Here is a 23,700-nt window from a genome sequence, read left to right on the forward strand (position 1 = left end):
GCCTTTTTGCGCTCAGGAGCTTGAGACGGCGAATCACATCCTGACCCTCAACTGCGTGTTCACTCGGCAGATCTGGCTCCGTGTGCTGTCGCTTTTTGGTTGGGCTGCCCTCTCTCCTCCCCATGGCAGCTGGCTCCAGAGCTGGTGGCCATCTTCTAGGGCATGCTTTCCTGAGCATCTACGTGACGGCTTCGACTCCCTGGTCGTCCTGATCTCTTGGCAATTATGGAAGAAATGGAACTCTAGGGTTTTTGACTATGTATTTTTTTCGGTCTCAGTGATTCTAGAGTTCATCCTTAGAGCCATCTATGGTCGTTAGCTCACATTACTACTTTTGGGGTTTTCTTGGAAGGGTAGTGTGGCTTTGCCCCCTTCCCGCTGATTAGAGTTGCATTTAGCCGTTGTAGTAGTCTCTTCCCTTTTCCTTGGTTTTTGTCTTTTCTCTCTTTCCTTGGTATAAGTCGGTCTTGCTGACTACATTATGTGAAAAACACTCTTTTCTTCTAATATATTGACGTGCAAATTTTTTTGCGCGTTCGAAAAAAAAAACATTTCAAGGCTTCCTCCGGGTCCACGAGCACCATCTTGCCAGCTGGCAGCCAGGCCTAGGTTTGCATGAGTTTGGCCGTATATATCGCTACTAGAAAAACTCTTTTCCCAGTTAGCCGAATCATATTTTCGCAGGTGGACAAGCCATCTGCCTGCACCTCAACGCCTGTGAAAATAGTTGATTTTCGCAGGCGCGCAACAGGTCCGCCTGCGAAAATAGCTTCGAGTGCTTAAAAAAAATGGGTAGCCACCACCATTTCCGGCGGTAACTTCCCATTCCCAATCTAGTTCCCACCCATTTCCCATCCAATCCATTCAATTCATCCAGTTCATCCAAAAATCACCGAATCAATTCTAGAAGAAAGCAAATAAAAACATTCAAGAAATCACGGCCGCCACCCAGCCATCGTCCGCCACCGCCGCACGGCCGCGGCCCGCCGTTGTCCGTGCCACTGCCGCACGGCCACGGCCCGCCGTCGTCACTCCAGATCTGGGAGAGAGGGGCGGCCGGGAGCGCGCCACCGCCGCCCTCCGCCGCCACCACCCGCCGCCGCTGCCGCCCTCCGCCGCCACCGCCGGGAAAGGAGGAGAGGTGAGGGGAGGGGAGAGGAGAGGGGAGGGGAGGGGAGAGGCTGGCCGTTGAGGTGGGGATAGGAGGAGAGGTGAGGGGGAGGGGATGAGAGAGGTGAGGGACTGAGGGGTTGAATGGATAAGCTTGCCGGCCGTGAGTGGTGAGGTGTGGAGATTTAGAAAAAATCTCCTCCTATCCTAAGTCTATTTATATCCAAGTCTATTTTCGCAGGCGGACCGTAAGCGCCGCTTAAGTGGTCTGCCTGCGGGCATTAAATTTCACTTCGATTTATATTTTTGTAGGCGGTTATTTGGCTCTAAGGGTCATGTCCGCCTGCGAAAATAAGATCCCCACGTTGGGAAAAATACTTTTTCTAGTAGCGTATGTTGTACAGTTCATATGTTGTCAAGTTAATTAGTCTATAATCTATACTTAAAAATGAATCATGCATGCACGCGCAGGATGATGCTCGTTGATCTGCATGATATATATATCCCATTCATCCTTTGAATACTTATCTTGTCTCAGCTAGAGATACCTCAATCTTTTTCCAGCCTTTGAATATTGTTCTCAGATACCTTGCAGAAATATTGTTCCCAGATACCTTATAGATCAATCAACCAACTAGGCCATGAGAAGACAGATCATCCGTGTCATATAGTCGCAGGAGCAAATCGCTGCAAATGCAATGACTCATACGCCCCGGCTAACATGTACGACCTCCGTTTTTAAATATATGATATTTTTGATTTTTTTACATTACGATTGATCATTCGTCTTATTCAAAAATTAAAGCAAATGCCTTTTCTTTTGTTGTGGTTTGATTCATCACTAAATGAACTTTAAGCATTATTTATATATTTTTAAGATATGCACAAAATTTTTTAAAAGACGAATGGTCAAATGTTATAACAAAAGTCAACGATGTTATATATTGAAAAAACTGAGAGAGTAGTCTTGATGTAATAAAGTTCAGTATCCCCGTGCGTATCGATAAATTTGTGACATTCATATAACAAGGAAGTGTGTTGAGAACCCTCTAGATGTTGGGACGCGCCTTTGCGCGCAGCCGGTAAGACATCAACTCAATGAGTTAATGATATTATAAGTATTTTCACAATTAGCTTGTTTGTCGAAAATTGTCATTCAATATTTTTTTAGTAGTATGGAGTACTATTTTTTTCTAACACGTGAGTATACCCAACAAAGCTGCTCAAAGGGGCTTAGGCTGTGTTCTTGTGTTCTTACGTGGCATGTTCACTTTGATGCCATTTTCAACATTACCAAGTTTTAGTAAAGTTGCTAAAAAAAGTGGCTACATTTAGTTTGCTGTCAAATTTTGATAACTATATAAGAAATCCTGCCAAAATTTTAGCAAGTTACCAAAATTTTAACAACTATTTTGGCATTGCCAAAATTTGGTAAGGTTTTTTTCATCAAAATGAACAGGCCCTTATTGTCGCATGATTAATTATATATTATCTTAAAATACTTAAAATTTAGATAAATATAAAATTTTAAAACAACTTTCTTAGAAAAAAATAAACCATTTAATAGTTTGAGAAGCATGGAGAAATGGACTCAACAACACAGCCGAGGACATGAAGCAGAAGCAGCAAGTCGGGCGGGACAAAGCACGTGGGCTTTTTGGTCGTGCGGGCTAAATTGGTGTGCCTTGTGGTTTTCCGGGCCCGCGGAAAGAAAGAAAAAAAGCCCACAGTGGCTCTAACCCAAAGATCATCTTCTAGGGTTCTTCCTGTCTGCAGCGGCTGCCGGCATTGGAGAAATGCGCACCGCCAATGCCCAATGGTGGTGATGGAGGCTGGTGTCTGGTCGTGTGGCAGCCGGTAAGGGACGCCGGAGGCAACGAGCAGCCAGCAGCGCGAGCACGAGGTTGGTATGAGAAAAGCAGTGGGGCGTCTTGCCATTTAGTGGGAAATTTGGTTCTTTACTTTTCACCTGTAGTTTGCTTCAAAATTTAGATTAGTGGTGGATTGAAGAAGATTCTACTTGTAGCCAACTGTTGGGATTCCAACTATGCCACTGGTAGAATTTTAGGCTAGGTGCGCCAGTGAATATAAATAACGAAGGTTTAGTAAATGTTGAATGAAGGGAATGGATGAAGTAGCCAAATTGTTGGAGAGACATCTCATAATTATCATTTATCAAGGAAGGGTTTGAAACGTTTAACCATATTCAAGTTGTCATTTTCATAAGATTGTTTACATTTCTGTAGCATGTTATTAACATGATCAGAAATTACGATAAAATTCAGTAGGGCACCTGCTTTCATCTCCAACTCATTTACAAACGGGAATTCCTTTTGCATGTGAACTACTCTAAAAAAAATGACTCCTCCAACGAGATATTGAGGATTGTATATAAGCATTGCTCATTAACAAAATTAACACTTCTGATTTCTCACTGATAAAGAATGCACCATTCACAACTCATCTTTTACAAATTAGTGTACAAATTCCAATTATGAAAGAAAGGAAGAGAATATACCACCAAAACTTTACAAGATCACTACAGCAAACATTTCAATTTTTTTTCTCATGTGCTACACTGATATGCACAAATTATTTCGTATATGCAAACCAATTGATGTAATTCCTAGTTTAGGATGTGTTTCCTAGACCCTATCAATCACTATCTCTTCTGGAAGTTAAGCTTCATGATGGCAAAGCCAAAGAGGAAGGCAAATAACATGGTGAATGCGACGATCACCACGGCCACCACCCCCAGCCAGCTATGCTTGAAGTCGAAGTAGTTCTCCACGAAGATTTTCACGGGAGTGCCATCATCCATTGGCGTCATAATGTCTCCAAACTGCGAGGCAACCAGACCGTACAGCGTCCACGCGACAGGGCATATCCAGCAGTACCATCTCCACCAGATTGGAACTTTCTGAGCACATGGGTCAGGGGAATGGAAATGAGCTATAGAAATGATGAAACGAAATTAAAGGCAGGGTCATAAGGATGACGACGGTTACCGGTCTGGGGATGATGAACCCGGAGAATAGGTTCCAGATGCCATAGAAAGCCGATGAGACGATTGAGGCGACGTGGTAGCTTGGTGTCAGGCCCACAGCCATCATGCCATAGAATGTGAAGTATAGAAACGTGAAGAACATGAAGAAGAGGTACCAGAAGAATTTAGCCGCCGTCCATTTAAAACCAATCATCGAGTACACTATGATGCCATATATGATAGACTGAACCAGTGTATACGGGAATTCGATGGCAACCTGTAAGGGAGAAGTTGATTACTGCCAGGTTTCTCAGCAAAGCAGAATCTGGCATTGCCGAATTGATATGAGAGCTACGTACCTGTCCAAATGCATACGGGAAAGCTGAATACATGCCAGCAGCTCTTTCACGATAAAAGACTGTCCTCTCCACTGATACAACTGGCTGAACTGACTGAGAGTTTAGGACGCCAATAAAAAGCACTGCGGAATACATGGACCCCATGGCATTGAACAAGTCTTGTGACTTGCCCCTGGAGCAAGAAGCAAAAGGCGCATAAATAACATTTTGAAGATGGTTTAGTCATATGCTTGATATGTACAAGGTAGGGTACATACGTTTTACCGCCAAGATCCCAGAAGATGGTGCCAAAGAGGAGAGCTATGACAGTAGTGAAAAATAATCTTATGGCATTGTAAGGAGGGTTCCTCCAGTATGACAGGTGCATCTTCCACAGGCATGCTAGGCATTGATTTAAGAAAGATAGCGAGTACTTTGTAGGGAAATATAGTTCACTCGAACCTGGTGGTGGTGTGCTCAGTTCCTGTATCAATGCCTTGTTCCTCCTATAAATGGCAGTAATCAATGTTCAGATTGCAATTATCATATTTCATAGCAATGTGTTGGAAACAGCTACCACTTAGTTAAAAAGTTTTCAGAGAGGTCATACTAAATCTTCCCACTTCTAATTTCACACTTTTGGATGTCCACTGAAAACTCAGAAGTGTACATGAAGCGCATAAAAGGCAAACATGTGTGTATCATAGCTATATGGTAATCTAATTGATGATAAGATATTAAAGCAAATCTTTATCCATGTAGAAGTACAGCCTTAGCTTAATTCTGTTAGCGAAAATCAAGGAAGGGAAAACATGGGTACTCGCGGATGCAAAGAAGCTAACACAGCTCCTCCTGTAAATCTAGCGTCCTGTCGATAATGGTTGTATAGTTTTTTTTTCCTTTCACACCTGTAAATAACTTTTACTCCCACTATATTCAATGAAACTGGCACACTCTGTGCCAGTTCGTTCAAAAAAAAGAGGCTTAGTTTAATTCCTAATTATTCATAAATGCAAAAAAAAGAAATTATCAGGAAATTTAAAACCTTTGAAACTTCAAACATATGAACATATGAAATGTGAAAATGACTCATGTCGGCATGTCGCACAACAGTTTGCAGTAGTAATATGAATTTGACCTGTGGAGCACACTACCACTATTTGTTGTAGAGCTGCAGTGGTAATGGAGCCACTCTAGCTCTTGTCCATTTGCTATATAGCATAGTATTCTGAAATCAAACCTTGACAATGCTGCTAGCATTCTATAACCAGCAAGTTAAGACGCTGGCAATAGTTGATGCAAGTTCAGCCACAACAAAACTGCTTTGGAGAAAAGAAAGTCCAATGCTACCGAAAACTGCAATATGTAATGGCATGAACAAACCGATTGTCTTGAATTTTATCACAAGCTAAATTGTTAGTAGCATACTTGCAGTAGTATGATGCATTATCTGTAGAAGCCATGTAAATCTGACCAACTGTATTGAAGCCTACTTATTTACTCTTGTTGGTTTGTCACCACCATACATAAAGCAGCTAAGGAGATTCTAGCTTTCACTACCAAGATTCAAAGTGAGTCAACTATTTGATTTACAGGATTTAACATAATAGTAATTACTTACTGGAAGAGTTCAGATTTCCTGTATATGTCACAAAAATCAACACCTAATGCCTGTTCTTGAGAAATTGTTGACACCTCCAACATCCACGTGGCTGGATTGTAGCCATCTTTAATTCTGCTGACTCCTTTGATTCCCTTGAGAACACGAAACAATATAAGATTAACAACAGTATCGAACAAACCAAAAAGAGGTATATTAGAACTTTTATAACATTACTATACCTCAAAATACTTAATCAGCTCTGAAGATTGATGGCCTAACGGGCCAACATATATTTCTTCTCCTCCTCGCTTCATAAGGAAAAGCTGCAATAATTAATAAAACATTTAGGACCCTGCACATTATCTAAAGTTTAGGACAATAAAGCATTGGTCACATTAAAAGTTTGGAAAATCAGCCAAAATAAGTTAAATTTTAATAAGTTAACCCAGTTATTCCATATTACAAAACCGATAAGAGTTCACCAAAAGGTGTAGCAGATATTCCAAGGTATGCTCACCTCATCAAATGCTTCAAATATGTCAATACTAGGCTGATGAATTGTGCACACCACAGTTCTACCAGTATCCACAGTATTCCTCACTGTCCTCATCACAATGGCAGCTGCTCGGGCATCAAGCCCTGAAGTTGGCTCATCCATGAAAATGATTGAAGGATTAGCAACAAGCTCTACGGCAATGGTCAACCTCTTCCTCTGCTCAGTTGAGAGGCCATTAACTCCAGGAAGACCAACTAAAGCATCTCTCAAAGGCTTGAGCTCCACAAGCTCCATCACCTCCTCAATGAACATCTGCATAGAGAAAGGTTAAACAACTTAAACAATACCCTTCTCTGCTCAGTTGAAAGGGCATGTAGCTTAGTGGTTGCAGTGACCTGAGTAGCACCCGAAAGTCCTGAGTTCAAATCTCTATAGGAGCGAATTTCAGATTAGGTTATTTGAGAGATAAGTTCCCTGTTTGATAGGCTAAGTTCCTACTTTAAAAAGGCTGCATATATTCGGTTGGATGTAGAGGCCGGGTAAGAAATACCCTTCTCCAAAATAAAAATAAAAACAATTTAAACAATTGATTATAAGCTGAGAGAAGGAATTAAAAATATTTTTTTTGACTGACCTTTCTTGTGTTTGAATCTACATCCTTGGGAAGCCGTAGCCAAGCTGAGAAAAGCAGTGACTCTGAGACTGTTACTTGCGGTGAGTGGATGTCATTCTGTTCACAATATCCTGATACACGTGCAAATGTCTCTTGTTTCTTTGGGTATCCTGATATGGTGATGTTGCCTTCAATGTACCCACCTGTCTTTCTCCCTGCTAACACATCCATCAGAGTAGTCTTTCCAGCACCACTAACACCCATAAGCGCAGTTAGCACTCCTGGCCTGAAAGACCCACTGACACCTTTGAGGAGCTCCAACCGGTCCTCAACTATTCCATGCGCTTTCATTTCCTGATTTTTGAATTTTAATTTGATACAAAAGGTCACGACAAAATTGTCATTAATGACTCACTGGTGGACAATATAAGTTAAGGAATTAAAATATGTTACCTGTGGCATGTCGACAGAGTATTTGATGTTGTCGAAAGTGAGTGAAAGCGGAGCAAAAGGGAGAACCATACCCCTTTGTGTAGGTTGAGAATTATCAGCAATTTCTGAACTAGTTTCCGTGTTGTCAACTATTGCTAGATTAGTACTTGATGCCATGGTATCAACGTCTAGAACATTACCATTGATGTTGGCTTGCTTCTCCTTCAGCTCCTCTTCAGATACTGATGGTTGGGACTTACCATAGGCTGTAATGTAAAATCGGAAGATAAAACCGTTCTGAGGTAAGAACAATGAACAAACTTTGATGATTTGAGGTGCTTTTTTGTGTTGCTGTGTCATATTTTATTTTTGTTGTCTTATTGTTTAGTCTCTACCATATTTTCGGTTTGTTTGCATTATCTTCTCCCTATTTTCTTGAAATGATGCAGAGCTTTTGCCACACTTTTCTTTCAAAAGAAAAGAAAGAAAACAAAAGCAAACCAATTCGGAAGGAACTCACGTTTGAGGTATGTTAGTGCAAGAGTAAAGAGACCATTGAAGAGCATGATGAATCCGAGCAATGCACCAAAGCCAATCCAATACCACTTGGCTTCCGGGAAGACGCCACGGGACCTAAGGGCTTGTACGCCTAGGGTCTCATTGGAGAGAGAATTATTCAAGACTTTATCCCAGCTGTGCCCCAAAAACTCATTCACTGAGATGGCATTCTGTGCATACATCATCGGGGAGATCCAGTAGCCCCAAATCCACCATTTCTTCACTTTCTCTGCCAGTACATACATGAATAAGAACCTGACTTACTAAAAAATGCAACAATGAGAAGAACTACATAGTACAGAGATGAAGTTTTACCTCTTACTAGAATAAAACCACCCAGAACCATAAAGATTAGCAACATGAAGGATCCAAAGACATTCGCAACGATCATGTTCCTTGCTGCCCCACCAACGAATCTGAAGAGTGCCGCTGCCATCTGGTTGATTGCTAACATAAGCAGATACTGCTTGAAGAACCTAATGCCGCGCAACAGTTCAGGAGTAAAGAATAGCTAGTGAAAGAAATTGGATAAATTATACTGACCAAATAAGATTTTGTCCAAAAATCTCACCTTCCTGCACTCGGATCAAACCCAATCACATAGTATGACATGAAAACAAACCCACCGACCTCAATAAAGGACATTGGGATCTTGAGGATCCATGAGGGTATGGTGTAGGTCCATGCTGGAAAGAATAAGAGGTCTCTCTGCTTGAAGAAGACTGGCAACTTAAAAATGGTTAGCGGTAGCTCAGATAGACCATTGAACATTATCATCATCACTGAGAAGAAGAGTGCGCCCATGAAGATGACTCCATCAGTCACGGAATCACGGTGCATCTTTGTACGGAAGAAGACGGTCATTGCAATTGCCGACACCACCATCAGCTGCCATAGCAATTCAACAAGAAGTCAGTCGTATGATGTTGTTTGTTTTCTCAAATATACTAATACTCCATTTGTTTGAATGGATCCCTAACAACCTGGCAGGCTCTGAAGATATAAACGAAGGAATTTCTCTTCATAAGCAAGAACTCCCGGTCGATGTTTGCCTTCAACAGTTCCATGGCACTGACACCGTACCTCGAGGTGGTCAATGCAGCCGGATGATTTTTGCTCTTGTCGAATGGAGTAGCAAGTTCGTTTGCTATACTTTTCCCAGTGTGGAACGACTGGAATGCACTAGCAAAATCCTTGACTGGCACGTACCGATAGGGCTTGTCATGCTGCATCCAGTACTGCTTCTGGTCTTTCCTGGAAGTTACCTGTTCGGTATTTCCATGTTGATAAATAACCGATAAATTTGTGCATATACATTTTTGAAGATAGTAGACTCACTCACTTCCTGTAAGAAGTCCGCAACACCCTTCCTCTCAGGGCATTTGAACCCCATCAACTCAAAAAATTCTAGCACACCCTCTCGAGGCCCCTGGTATACAATCTGACCATCAGAGAGGAGTATGATGTCGTCAAATAGGTCATATGTCTCTGGAGCTGGCTGCAACAGCGAGATGACTGCTGTGCCACCGAGGATGTGGATGGCCTGTCTGAGCGACTTCACGATCTGAAATGTAGTTGAGCTGTCGAGCCCAGTCGATATCTCATCCATGAAAAGTGCATTGGCTGGCCCAACAAGCATCTCACCTGGAAGAAACAGTCAATCAAAACATTGTCCAGCAAATCCCATGTTCTGAAAGTGAAATTCTATTTTTCAACCTGTGGTGACACGCTTCCGTTGTCCACCGGAGATACCCCTCACCATATCATCTCCTACCATCGTGTCTGCACATATATCCAGTCCTAATATCTGCAACATGTTACATATGTAAAGTAGTAAATAAAACGAATTTGCTTAATCCAATCTGAAGTAAGTACTTCCTCCGTTTCATATTATAAGACTTTCTAGCATTGCCCACATTCATATATATGTTAATGAATCTAGGCACATAGGTTATAAGATTTTCTAGCATCGCCCACATTCATATATATGTTAATGAATCTAGACATATATATGTGCCTAGATTCATTAACATCTTTATGAATGTGGGCAATGCTAGAAAGTCTCATAACCTGAAACGGAGGTAGTAGCTATTGTAGCTCAGAGATGCATGTACCTTCAGTATATAGTCAGTAATCAAATTGGTCTCTTGTCCCTCCATCGCTGAAGCCTGATCAAGTTAGGACAGAAAATTTATAGCAAAACTTCACTCATACCTCGTATGAAAATCATATCTACAGACACCAGAATAATTCTGATTTATATAGGATTTGCAATTTTTACCTTCATAAACGCATCAATATCAGCATCAGGCTTAATATTTGCTGCCTTCTCTCGCCTTGACAGCTCGGTCAGCATATCTAATGACATAACAAGAGAACTCTATAAGTATCAGTCAACCCATGACGATTTTCTCAAAAGGCGAATTCTGCAGAAAAGAATGCATGCACTTGTGGTTGTTCCTTGCACATAGTCATACCAAAGCGGCTTCCAACACCCTGGCAGCGTGCCGAGAATGAGAGTGTCTCCCGAACAGTCATTTCCCCAATATGAAGATCATGCTGGCTGATGTATGCAGCTGTCCTCTGTGGCACAAAATCCTCCATCTGGTGTCCATTGTAAGTCACTTGACCAGAGAACTGCAAATTAGTTTTCCCCCCATTATGCATTGTGTATGTCAGTTATCAGTAATATCACTCAAGAGCAAGGTATACAGTTTTTGGGACATGTCACCTAAGAAAAGTTATCTGTTCATGCGAACTTTGTTTGTTTCTACCAACTTAATGCAATGATGCGTAAGCCTTTATGCATTAATTCTCTAAAAGTATGTTCTCTGTATTTTCGCTAATCGTATACAATATATTAAAGATGAAGTACACACATCTGTGGGAATATGGACTGGTTTGCCAAACGCCCAAACGCATCGTTATATCGCAGTTATTGCAAAATAAGTAAATAAAATTTGTTTGAAACCTTGATGTCTTTGCCAAGCCTTCCAGCCAAAGCAAGTAGCAAGGTGGTCTTGCCAGACCCGGGAGGTCCTAACAGCAGAGTCATCCTGCATAATCAAAAGAACGTGTTATAGGAGAAGCATAGAAGTTAAATTCCAAATGATCTTGGTTAATCTAGGCTCCAACAAAGACAAATCAACTTTACAGTTTACAGGGACATGTCTAATTGAAAAGCATTTCGTTTCCTGGGAACCGGCATCCCGTACAAAAATATCTTCAAGCAAATATCTTACAATGCTTCAAAAAATCGCAAATAAACCATGAGAGCAGCACACACGTAACGTTATATAAAGCATAAGCAATTTTGAAAACGTGATGCTTCTTTTTCTTTCTTTCACCTGCGGGGCTTGACGATGCCGCTGACGTCGTGGAGGATGGGCATGGTCTGCTTCTTGTTGGGTAGAATCCCCAGCGCGTTCGCGGCTCCCTCGAGCTTGTTGGTCATGGAGTTGAGGACGGTGGGGAGGCCGCTGTTGCCGACGCGGACCTCCGCCTCCGCCTCCAGGTGCTCGAACCGCACCTCGATCGTCGGAATATCAATCCCCACCCTGCACATCAAAATTACCACGCGCAAATCATCAAACACCCTGCAGGCAACCGCGTCCGCCGCCACGGCGACATCGTGACGCAGTGTGGTACAGCACAGTACGCACCGGTCGATGCGCTCCTTGAGCTTGAGAAGGAAGCGCTCGTTGTCGTCCTCGGCGACGCGCACGAGCCGCTCGAGCAGCGCCCGCCGCTCCTGCGGGCCGAGGCTGAGCACGTCCACCACCTTCTTCCCCGCCTCCCCTCCGCCGCCGCCCTCCTCCACCACCGGCAGTACGGCGCGGCGCACGCGGTCGTACGTGGGCAGCTTCTCGAGCGCCGCCCACCGCAGCGCCTCCTCGTCGTCCTCCCCATCCTCCCCACTCGACGACGCCCTCGACCGCGAGAACACCCCGTTGTCCGCGCTCCACCACATCGACGCCGCCCCCCGCGACGACGACCCCCCTCCCCCTCTCCTCAGGCTCACCACCTTCTGCATCTCCGCCGCCGCATCCATCTCCCTAGTCGATTCCGATTCCGCCGCCGCGGCGTGCCACCTCCTACCACTACGTACTCCTCGCCTCGCTTGCGCTGGTTTTGGGATGGGAGGGAAGCCTTGGAGACGACGACGCCGAGGCGAAGGGGGGTTTATGTAGCGGGGCGCGGGAATGGAATCCGTTCCGTTGGAACGGAACGGAATGGAACGGGTTGGGTCGGGGGGAGTCACAAGCCGCGGGCTCGTGATGGGCCGTGTGGGAGGCTCGCTTCGGCGACACGGGGATAAACTAGGGTGGGTTTCCGCTTGTGTATGACCTCACGAGGGGTTTGGTTAGTTCTTAGTTTTATAAGCTTTTGATTAGATTCATCCCCTTCTAGATGCTAATTGCGTCTTACTTCTAGATGATGGCGATGGAAATCATAGGACCCTCGAATGAGAAACCAACTGGTCAGGTTTTTTTAAAGAGTAATAAAGGAGATGGTATTAGAGGAGTTGGTTTGTTAGTTGCATGTGTAAAGCGAAGGCGGCTGGGGTGAGACTGACAGGTGGGGTCTGAATGAGCTTTCATCAGTTCATGTATTTATTTTTTAGAACTAATGGCTTTCATGTACAGTGCCGATTCTAGAAGGTCTCTGGGTGTTTGATGCACTGTTTTTCTCATGTTAATTTATTTGGTCGTGTACCAGGGTTGCTGTTACATTCCTTGACACGTGTGGAATGTGTTGACCTGCTTCGAAAATTTAATTCATTTTTAGGGTCAAATTTTCGGAGGGAGTATTCATATTGAATCACACGCTGGTTCGCACTACAGTATACCAAACCATCCAATAGGCAAAAGCAAAACCTCAGCAAGTAATTCACGGTGCCGAGCAAAATCAGAAATCAAGTCTGCTCCTCGAATTTATGGGATCCAGATCGTATATGAATGACTACTGCGGCTGGAGCCTGGAGGTAGGTTTGATGAGATTTGAAAATAGCCTACAAAGTTAAAAGGCAGATTAGCCCAGCATATTAAATCATTATATTTGGGCCTGTTTGTTTTTGTGGGATAATTATTAGCCCTAACCTTTTAGCCATAAATTAGTCCTTAAGAATCCAAACAAGTAAGCTAATTTGGGACTTAAGTGAATTAGCCCCCCTCAAAAACATTAGCCCCTCTCTCTCTACTCTCTCTCTATCTTTTAGCCCTCAATTAGCCCATAAATCCAAACATATCACTCTAGGATCATTAAATCATTATATTTGGGCACTGTTTGTTTTCATGAGGCTAATCTTCTAAACAGGGTCCAAAACCCACGACGTTAAATACGATTTTAGGTGCCGCAAAAGAAAAAACGATTTTAGGATCATCTAATCGGCGGCCGAATTTCTCCGGTTACGTGTGAGCTCTGTGAGCTTAAATGCTTACGGATGTATATATACAGGCTATGTATCACTATTTCACAATTTTGTAGGGCAGAGTTGTTGAGGAAAACTGGGCAATACAATTAACAAAAATAGTAGTGACGAACAGCAGAACTGTTCTTCATTTACATCGAGCAAAATGTGAGTTCAGTCAACTGAACACTAGACAACCCCATATAAAAATTAAAAATAAAAGTAGTACCATCTTTCTATAAAAAGAAGGGTACTAATAACAAAATTACTAGGTGTAACAGTAGTACAATCTTTCTATAAAAATAAGGGGGAAAGGCTGGTATGATTTACAATATTCTAATGGCAACAAAAAAAAATTCTTTAGATCCAATGATATGCACAAATTTCAGGTAGCGTTTGCAACTCAATGAATGTAATATCCCTTGTCATCATCATCTCTTCTGGAAGTTGAACTTCATGATAGCGAAGCCAAACAAGGAAGCGAAGAGGAAAGCGAAGGCAGCGACCACGGTGGCCACCCAGCCCAACCAGCTGTGCTTGAAGCCGAAGTAGTTCTCCACAAACACCTTCACAGGGGTGCCGTCTTCCATCGGCGTCTCGATGTCACCGAACTGGGAGACGACGAGGCCGTACAGCGTCCACGCGACGGGGCACGCCCAGCAATACCATCTCCACCAGATTGGGACTCTCTGAAACATCATCAGGCACAAACAGAGATGAGCACCCAATGGAGTTGGAAGTGTATGGAAGAATGAGGGGCAATTGGGAATGCGAAACTTACAGGTCGGGGGATGACGAAGCCGGAGAAGAGATTCCAGATGGCGTAGAACGCCGATGAGACGATCGAGGCAATGTGGTAGTTCGGTGTCAGGCCGACCGCCATCATGCCGTAGAATGTGAAGTAGAGGAGCGTGAAGACCATGAAGAAGAGGTACCAGAAGAACTTGGCAGCCGTCCACTCGAACCCAATCATCGCATACACTATGATCCCGTATACAGTAGCCTGAACCAGTGTGTATGGGATCTCAATGACAACCTGAAAGAGGAATTAATCAGTATCTGGATCTCAAGGATGCAACAACCAGGACTCAATGTCAGTTGCAGGAGGACCATTCACCTGGCCAAATGCATATGGAAACGCCGAGTACATGCCGGCAGCCCTTTCACGGTAAAAGACTGTCCGCTCCACGGCCACCACTGGCTGAACAGATGTACAGTTCATGACACCGATGAACAGCACTGCTGCATACATTGACCCCATGGCATTGAACAAGTCTTGTGACTTCGTCCTGGATTAAGAAGCACGAAATGAATAAGATTTCTAAGGTACACCCTCTTTGCATATAGAAAGTGGCATTTTACTTACACTTTGCCGCCAAGGTCCCAGAAGATGGTACCAAAGAGAAGAGCAATGACAGTAGTGAAAAAGAACCTAACGGCATTGTAAGGAGGGTTCCTCCAGTATGACAGGTTTTGCTTCCACAGGCAAGCCATGCATTGTGTTAAAGAAGACTGAGAATATTGGGTAGGGAAATACAGGTCACTTGAATCGGGGGCTGGTTGGCTCAGGTCCTTTATCAAGGCCTTGTTCCTCCTGAATAAGGTAGCAATCAGTGTTACATGGCATATTGCAAAAAAAAATTGCTTTGCAGAAAGATGAAACAACAATTAGGATTAAAAGCAAGTTACTCACTGGTAAAGTTCAGACTTCTTGTATATATCACTAAAATCAACACCAAGTGCCTGCTCTTGACCAATTGTTGTCACCTCCAACATCCATGTTGCTGGGTTATAGCCATCTTTGATTTTGCTGACCCCTGGGATACTCTGGATGATACACAAAGATGCGATTGAATCAGTAATTTTGAAGAAATGTCATTGAGGTATATTAGAATTAGTGTAATATCACTTACCTCAAAATACTTGATCAGCTCCGAAGAATGATGGCCTAGTGGACCAGCATAGATCTCTTCACCACCTCGCTTCATCAGGAAAAGCTGCAAGCAAAAAATATATTAGTCAAATCATCCAGGTAGTTTAGAAACACAGCCATAATCAATTGATTTTTGGGCTTTCCGCAATGTATCCTAATATCTGAGGAGAAAATGGTACGAATCTCCAAAGTAGAATCACACTCACCTCATCAAATGCTTCAAATATGTCAATGCTAGGCTGATGAATTGTGCACACCACAGTTCTGCCAGTATTAACAGTGTTCCTCACTGTCCTCATCACAATTGCAGCTGCTCGTGCATCAAGCCCTGAGGTTGGCTCGTCCATGAATATAATCGAAGGGTTTGCAACAAGCTCCACTGCGATTGTTAGCCTCTTTCTTTGTTCAGTGGACAGACCATTCACTCCAGGAAGCCCAACCAAAGCATCTCTCAGTGACTTGAGCTCCACAAGCTCCATCACCTCCTCAATGAACATCTGCATACACAAAGGTAAGCTACTATCTATCTATATCAAGTATAGGTAGGAATAGCAAAAAAAAATGTTTGACGGACCTTTCTAGTGTTGGAATCTACATCCTCAGGAAGACGGAGCCATGCTGAGAAAAGTAGCGACTCATAGACTGTGACCTGCGGTGAGTGGATATCGTTCTGCTCACAGTATCCAGACACACGTGCAAAAGTCTCTTGTTTCTTTGGATATCCTGAAATGTTGATGCTTCCTTCAATGTACCCACCTGTCTTTCTCCCAGCCAATACATCCATCAGTGTTGTCTTGCCAGCACCACTGACACCCATTAGTGCAGTCAACACCCCTGGCCTGAATGAACCACTAACACCTTTGAGGAGCTCCAACCGGTCATCAGCTACACCTTGTGCTTTCATTTCCTGAAATTAATTTCACGCTGAAAGTTAGAAAAATGCAAACTAATGATCAATTCCTGATTTGGTAGGAGTTCTTCCATATTTTACCTGTGGCATGTCAACAGAATATCTGACATTGTCAAAGCTGAGTGAAAGCGGAGTAAATGGGAGAACCATCCCCCTTTGAGTAACCTCAGTATCATCATCAACAATTGTTGAATCATTTTCAGTGCCGTTTCCCATTGGCCTACGCGTACTTCCAGATGACAAGTGAACGTCACCCACAATCTCACCATTCAGATTGGCACGCTTCTCTTTCAGTTCCTCTTCTGATACTGACTGACGGGAATTTCCATATGCTGTAAATCACAAGATGAAATCATTCTCATGTTTGGATATAGCCAACTCTAGGAAAAAGAGCAAATCAGTTCTCAAGGTATACTCACGCCTGAGGTATGTAAGGGCAAGGGTGAAGAGAGCATTGAAAAGGATGGTGAAGCCGATCATTGCACCAAACCCAATCCAATACCACCTGGCTTCAGGGAATACTCCACGGGACTTGAGGACTTGCACACCAAGGGTCTCATTGGAGGCAGAGCTATTCACAATTTTGTTCCAGCTGTGCCCCATGAGTTCATTAACTGAGATGGCATTCTGGGCGTACATCATCGGGGATATCCAGTAGCCCCAAATCCACCATTTCTTCACTTGCTCTGCAAGTCGAACAGAATGGAACACTTAGCTTTTGATAAAAAGTGCAAACCAAGCACTTCTCAGACAGATAATGGTGAGCATTTACCTCTTGCTAGAATGAATCCACCCAATACCATAAAAATTAGCAGCATGAATGATGCAAAGACATTTGCAACAATCATGTTCCTCGCTGCCCCACCAATGAATCGGAAAAGTGATCCCGCCATCTGATTGATTGCTAACATGAGCAAATACTGCTTGAAGAAGCTGGGGTAAACAAAAAAAAGACAAATACTCTCAGAACAATGCAGAGCAGCACTATAGTAAGATATAGCTGATTATACACCTGTGAAATATATAATCTCAATAAATCTCACCTGCCCACGTTTGAGTCAAACCCAATGACGTAGTATGTTAAGAACACATACCCACCAACCTCAATAAACGTGATTGGGATCTTGAGAATCCATGAGGGTATAGTGTACGACCATGCAGGATAAAAAAGGAGATCCCTCTGCTTGAAGAAAACAGGCAACTTAAAGACAGTGAGCGCAAGCTCTGAGAAACCATTGAACATGATCATAAGCACACCAAAGAAGAGTGCGCCCATGTAGATGCCCCCGCTGGTCACAGAATCACGTTTCATTTTCGTACGGAAGAAGAGTGTCATTGCAATGAGTGACACCACCATCAACTGTAATGACATAACACCATGGAGTCAGTCATGCTGCTATTGCTTTACTTACATAGCAACCACCCCTTTGGTTTGAAGTAATGACAGTTACCTGGAAGGTTCTGAACATGTAGACGAAAGAGTTCCTCTTCATGAGGAGAATCTCCCTGTCAATATTTGCCTTCAGCAGCTCCTTGCCAGGAGCACCGTACCTTGTGGTAGCCAGTGCGGCAGGATGGCTCTTACTCTTATCAAACGGAACAGCAAGTTCGTTTGCTATAGCTCTCCCTGTGTGGAACGACTGGAATGCACTCACAAATTCCTTAACCGTCACAAACCTGTAGGGCTTGTCATGCCTCGCCCAGTACTGCCTTTGATCTTTCTTAGAAGTCACCTGCTCGGCATTTGCACAGACATATATTATCAAAAACTGTACTTTATGTGTTCATAGAAAAAAGAACAGTGAGATATGAACATACTTCTTGCAAGAAGTCGGCAACACCCTTCCTGTCAGGACACTTAAACCCCATGGACTCGAAGAATTCAAGCACATCCTCTCGGGGGCCCTGGTACACAATCTGACCGTCTGAGAGGAGGATGATATCATCAAACAAGTTGTAAGTCTCAGGCGCCGGCTGCAGCAGGGAGATAACAGCTGTGCCACCGAGGATGTGGACAGTTTGCCTAAGCGAATTCACTATCTGGAATGTAGTGGAGCTGTCAAGCCCAGTTGAGATCTCGTCCATGAAGAGCGCCCTGGCTGGCCCAACCAGCATCTCACCTACAGAACGCATCAAAATAGGAATAATCACACCGTGGTTCATTCATAGCCGTTAGTCTCAATCTGAATTTGTGTTGGAGTTCAATCCTCACCAGTCGTAACACGCTTTCTTTGCCCACCTGAGATGCCCCTCAGCATCTCGTCCCCAACCATCGTGTCAGCGCATATCTCTAGTCCTAATATCTGCAACAAGTAACGTCCAATGCATTGAACAAGAAATTCTTGGGTAATTCTACCTAAAATTTAATCACTAGCTCAAAGATGGATGCACCTTCAGTATATAGTCAGTGTTCACGTTTGCCTCCTGTCCTCCCATTGCAGCCGCCTGAACAAGTTGACCAGAAAACCAATGCTTAGTCCTCGTTTCAAAAAGAAAAATTAACAAAAGTAAGAGGACACCAAAATCTTGTTGATTTTATTTCGGATTCGTAAATCCTTTTACCTTCATGAATGCATCGATATCGGCGTCAGGCTTAATGTTCGCTGCCTTCTCTCGCCTTGACAGCTCAGTCAACATATCTGAAAAAAAAAACAACAGGAAAAAGGAAAACTTGGTTTAGCATGCCCGTCCAACCATGCAATCCCGCATAATCCGCAAGCAGTAAAAAAGGCAACTACTACTGCTGAGAATCGTGTAGAATTTACCAAAGCGACTGCCAACACCCTGGCATCGTGCCGAGAAGGCAAGTGTCTCCCTGACGGTCATCTCTCCGATGTGGAGGTCGTGCTGGCTGATGTAAGCCGCCGTCCTCTCCGGCACGAATTCCTCCATGCCGTGCCCGTTGTAGGTCACTTTTCCTGAAGCCTGCAATTGCATCTCGTTATACTCATCAACAACGTGTGAACGCCCAGTATAATTCGTACTCCAGTATCCATCTCTTATTTTCTTTTTCCCAAATAAAGAACTCCCCGTACTACTCTGTGTTTTCTTCTTTGGCTAACTCATTCTTCGTATTAGTACGTACTGGAGCAGTACTACTAGTAGAGATGAGAAGCTGAAACACTGCGCCTATAGTGGGATACAGGCATCTGGAATTGAATTATTTGCAAGAAGTTGGTTTTGGATGAACGAACCTTGAGATCTTTGCCGAGCCTTCCGGCCAACGCGAGCAGCAAGGTGGTCTTGCCTGACCCCGGTGGGCCTAACAGCAGAGTCATCCTGTAGAAACGAAAAGAACGTGAGGTGGGAAGAAGGCGAAGAAATTGAATTCTAAAAAAAAAGACCCGGATTTAACTAATCCAGTCTCCAACACGAGAGATAAAAATTGCTCCAGAAGACAAGAGAATCCATGTTCTTTTTTTTTTTGGTGAAAACAACATGTGGGTGTGGGAGTGTGTTGGGGGGGGGGGGGGGATGGTGTTTCACCTGCGGGGCTTGATGATGCCGCTGACGTCGTGGAGGACGGGCATGGTCTGCTTCCGGTTGGGCAGAATGCCGAGCGCGTTGCCGGCTTCCTCGAGGGTGTTGGTGATGGAGTTGAGGACGGTGGGGAGGCCGCTGTTGCCGACGCGGACCTCCGCCTCCGCCTCCAGGTGCTCGAACCGCACCTCGATCGTCGGCATGTCGATCCCCACCCTGTCGCACAGCGCAAGCGCGAAAGTCGTTAGATCAAACACCTAGCGGGCGCAAAGCAGAGAAACGCGGCCATGCGAAGACGAGAACTGGCGGCAACGCACGCACCGGTCGACGCGGTCCTTGAGCTTGAGGAGGAACTTCTCGTTGTCCTCGTCGGCGACGCGCACGAGGCGCTCGAGGAGCGCGCGGCGCTCGCGCGGGCCGAGCCCGTGCACGTCCACGACGCCCTTCCCTCCTCCGTCCCCGGCGCCGTCGTCGCCACCGAGCGGCAGGATGGCGCGGCGCACGCGGTCGTAGGTGGGCAGCTTCTCGAGCGCCGCCCACCGCAGCGCCTCCTCGTCGTCCTCCTCCCTCGACGACCTCGAGAACACGTCGTCCCCTCTCCTCCACATCGACCCGCTGTCCCCCCTCATGCTCCCCCCTAGCCGCATGCTCGCCACCTTCTGGATCTCCCCCGCCGCGTCCATCTCCCACCACCACCAAAACCTCCTCGCCGAGAGCTATCAATTCTAATCCCTCTCCGTTGTGCGCTTCTCGAGGTGGGTGATTGTTGTGATTCCGATTCCTCGCAGTCTGCGCGCTGCGCTGCGCGGCGCGGCACCGGGATTTCTTCCGGGCTTTTGCAAGTGAAGGCGCGGCGCGGCGCGGGGTGTGGTGTGTTTGGTCCCGAGTGGGGCTGTGGGGGTTTTTGTAGGGGGTGGGAAACCGTTGGGAACTTGGGGTGGGTGGGGAGGCGGCGCGCTGTGTTGCTGTGGTCTGTTTGTGCGAGTGCAGGAGGTGGGGGACGCGGGTCAGAGTAGCGAGGCGCGGAGGCGGGATGTGTGGAAGACTAGCCTGCTGGTGCTCGGTTCGGTACAAGTACGAATCGAGCACCGTACACGGGCAACATGTGTGTGTTTGTGCATGCAGCCGTGGCTACCAAGCATGTGTGGGGTTTCTAGAAGGGCGAGGTCAAGCGGCCAGCGGCGTGTCTGTCATCGTATCCCTGGGATTGGGGTTGGTACTCCTGTCCTGTGCTGCTGTTTGGGCTGACAGGTGGGTCCTCCTTCTGCGGTATAGTCTGAAAGCACATACTTTTTCTTTCCTTTTTCTTAGGGCAAGTACTATAATCATCTTATCACTAATTCCAAGATGCCATATAGACTCAAATGATGATGTGGAGGAGAGAAGAGAGAGAAGAGCAGCCACCCCTCATGCAAGGGGTAACCTCCATACAAGTTTCAAGAAATGGAAGAGAAAGAGAGAAGTGGATTGGTAGCAAATATATTGGGTGTAGTGTAAATAGATGCAATCTATTGTATTTATTACCTCTAAATTAATGTGTAGATGATTTAGATAAAATTATATGTGACCACCTCCTCTATTATAAAACTTGCCCTTATAGTACTTCTCTTCTCCTAAAATAAGTTCAGTTTTACCCTATTCATATTCAACGTTTAACCGTTCGTCTTATTTGAATTTTTTTTATGATTAGTATTTTTATTACTATTAGATGATAAAATATGAATAGTATTTTATGTGTGACTAAATATTTTTAATTTTTTCACAAATTTTTCAAATAAAACGGACGGTCAAACGTTGGGCATGGATATTCACAGTTGTACTTATTATGAGACGGAGGTAGTACTTGTATAGAGTATTGTATATATATATATATATATATGGCTTTTATCTTGCTAATGCATTTTTCGGATTTGACAAAAGTGACACTACACAGAGTTTCTGAAAAAGATGATGGATTAGTATCTTTGTTTTACTCAAGTACATCACGTCATCCGAGTATCTCACGGAAAATAGTACGGCCAAAAAAGTTATTTTTGAAGCCATCGTTTTAGCGCAACGGCGTATCTGCAAACGAAAAGTAATTTATAAATAAAATTTTTATATACGTGTTCTTAGCAATCTAAAAGTAAAGGCTGAAAAGTAAACTTCGATGAAAAAAAACTCAAAATTCAGCTTCAAATTTAAGGCTAAAAATTCAAATTTTGGCTGATAAACATCAGTATAATAAAAAAGATGAGGCCATTTGTTGTACCCTAGAGCATTTTGAGCAATAGCCATTATTTTAGAACACCCAAAAGTCAAATAGGGTTGTCCTTGTCCCCATTTTCTGATAACCAAGATTTCCTCCAACTCTAAAATCCTCATTTCTTACCCCCTATTTCCTTTTCTCTTCTATTCCACCACATAATTTATATTTACATCTAATTTGACATCATCATAATAACTAAAGCATAAATATTTCTAATGCATACGGTCCATCCATATTCAAGTTCACAATTTCAAACGCCACAAAATTCTAATTTAAATTTAGAACTTCCAAACATCAGAATGGCATATATATCCTCACAATTTGTGAACATAGTTATGTAAGAAGTAAATAATCCTTGTAGTAAGTGTTCACATCAAATAGTGAGATGTTTGCAATAGTTAATAAAATAGAAACCATATCTTACTATAAATAAAGTTATAATCCATTGGATCCTCATTTTGATGTTCTGTGTTGAATCTTTTTTTTTCTTAACTCTCAAAATCTTTTAAGGTGCTAGGGTTCTAAACCTCAAAATTGGATATTCCTCGAAAGAATGTCTAAAAACGAAAAATCGGTGCAAATTTCCCCCCACGGTCCCAAGATAATGCAACACTCCCACGGTCCCACGGTACAGAGTCATCCTAAAAAGGAAGAGTTATTGGAATGTTTGTCCTCCTTTGTTCCAAAAATTCCAACATAGAATTAGTATGGGACATAATCATCTTACTAAATTATGTCTCATCCTGATTTTAGGTTAGATATTTTTTTGAACTTAGGGCTTGTTTGGTTTAGGGCCATACCAAAACATTGGTAGTGACAAAACCTAGGCATGTTTTGAAACTACCAATAATTTGGTAGGGTAGAATTCTAAGTAATGTGTTTAGATTAATACCAATTGGAAGCCAAATTTTATATTATGGTGAAGAAAGTTCTAGAATTATACCAAATTAAGTATGGGCATTACCATTCATTTGGCTTCAAACTAAACCATCATATTTACTATTCAAACTAAAAAAATTGGCATGGCACATTTTGGCATCAATCCAAAATGGCCCTTATACTATCTATGAGTTGTGTGAAGTGGAGCGGACGGCACAGACACAGACAGGCTTCCGTAATATAACAGGGAAATTGACAAATTGTAGTGCCCGGATTTACACAAACACAACCAAAACACCCAATATATTCGGCCTTACTCAGGGGACAAATGGCAGTCTGGTCCTATTAATTAACCAGCAGCCAAACCCCTTTTGTCACATCAAAACTGGCACGTTGAAGCACTTTTCACACGCCTCGCCTTGTCTTTGCTTGCTGCTCGTGATCGTAGAAGTAGTACACACAACACCTGGGAGACGCAGAAGAGAGACGTGGCTGGCCGCTTTGCTTTTACTAGTCGTGTCGGACCAAACTAGTCAAGCCCCCATTTACAACATCCTCCAAAAAAAAATTTATTTGTGTGGATTATTTATCCAATATTTAGCTGTTTGTTTTATTTAAAATTTCTTATGATTAATATTTTAATTGTTATTAAATAATACTCTATATGTTACTTATTTTTTAAGATTTATATAATTTTTTTAAAT

The 23,700-nt window shown here is 43.6% G+C and overlaps 2 protein-coding genes across 2 annotated transcripts; both read right to left on the bottom strand.

The window, feature by feature from the left end:
• Window positions 1–3,511: 3,511 nt before the first annotated feature.
• LOC4327727 (ABC transporter G family member 35) lies at window positions 3,512–12,453 on the bottom strand. The gene is made up of 21 exons (NM_001409248.1): window positions 11,799–12,453; window positions 11,484–11,693; window positions 11,108–11,192; window positions 10,614–10,773; window positions 10,418–10,494; window positions 10,251–10,304; window positions 9,853–9,943; window positions 9,479–9,780; window positions 9,120–9,401; window positions 8,708–9,024; window positions 8,452–8,612; window positions 8,099–8,365; window positions 7,600–7,844; window positions 7,168–7,500; window positions 6,555–6,845; window positions 6,277–6,360; window positions 6,056–6,189; window positions 4,713–4,940; window positions 4,456–4,627; window positions 4,119–4,373; window positions 3,512–4,030 (listed from the first exon to the last, which is right to left on the bottom strand). Exons 1-21 carry the CDS (start codon window positions 12,185–12,187, stop codon window positions 3,773–3,775), a joined length of 4,395 nt encoding a protein of 1,464 aa, NP_001396177.1. The 5' UTR covers window positions 12,188–12,453; the 3' UTR covers window positions 3,512–3,772.
• Window positions 12,454–13,633: 1,180 nt separating this feature from the next.
• LOC4327728 (ABC transporter G family member 34-like) lies at window positions 13,634–20,741 on the bottom strand. Its single transcript, NM_001409249.1, has 21 exons — window positions 20,191–20,741; window positions 19,876–20,085; window positions 19,584–19,668; window positions 19,155–19,314; window positions 18,952–19,028; window positions 18,781–18,834; window positions 18,602–18,692; window positions 18,208–18,509; window positions 17,841–18,122; window positions 17,433–17,749; window positions 17,162–17,322; window positions 16,809–17,075; window positions 16,471–16,721; window positions 16,054–16,386; window positions 15,686–15,976; window positions 15,460–15,543; window positions 15,240–15,373; window positions 14,913–15,140; window positions 14,664–14,835; window positions 14,328–14,582; window positions 13,634–14,235 (listed from the first exon to the last, which is right to left on the bottom strand). The coding sequence occupies exons 1-21, from the start codon at window positions 20,550–20,552 to the stop codon at window positions 13,978–13,980; spliced, it is 4,374 nt and encodes a 1,457-aa protein (NP_001396178.1). The 5' UTR covers window positions 20,553–20,741; the 3' UTR covers window positions 13,634–13,977.
• Between the last annotated feature and the right edge of the window lie 2,959 nt (window positions 20,742–23,700).

This window comes from Oryza sativa, chromosome 1 (genome assembly GCF_034140825.1).
Source record: "Oryza sativa Japonica Group chromosome 1, ASM3414082v1".
In the NCBI taxonomy this organism is placed as follows: Eukaryota; Viridiplantae; Streptophyta; class Magnoliopsida; order Poales; family Poaceae; genus Oryza; species Oryza sativa.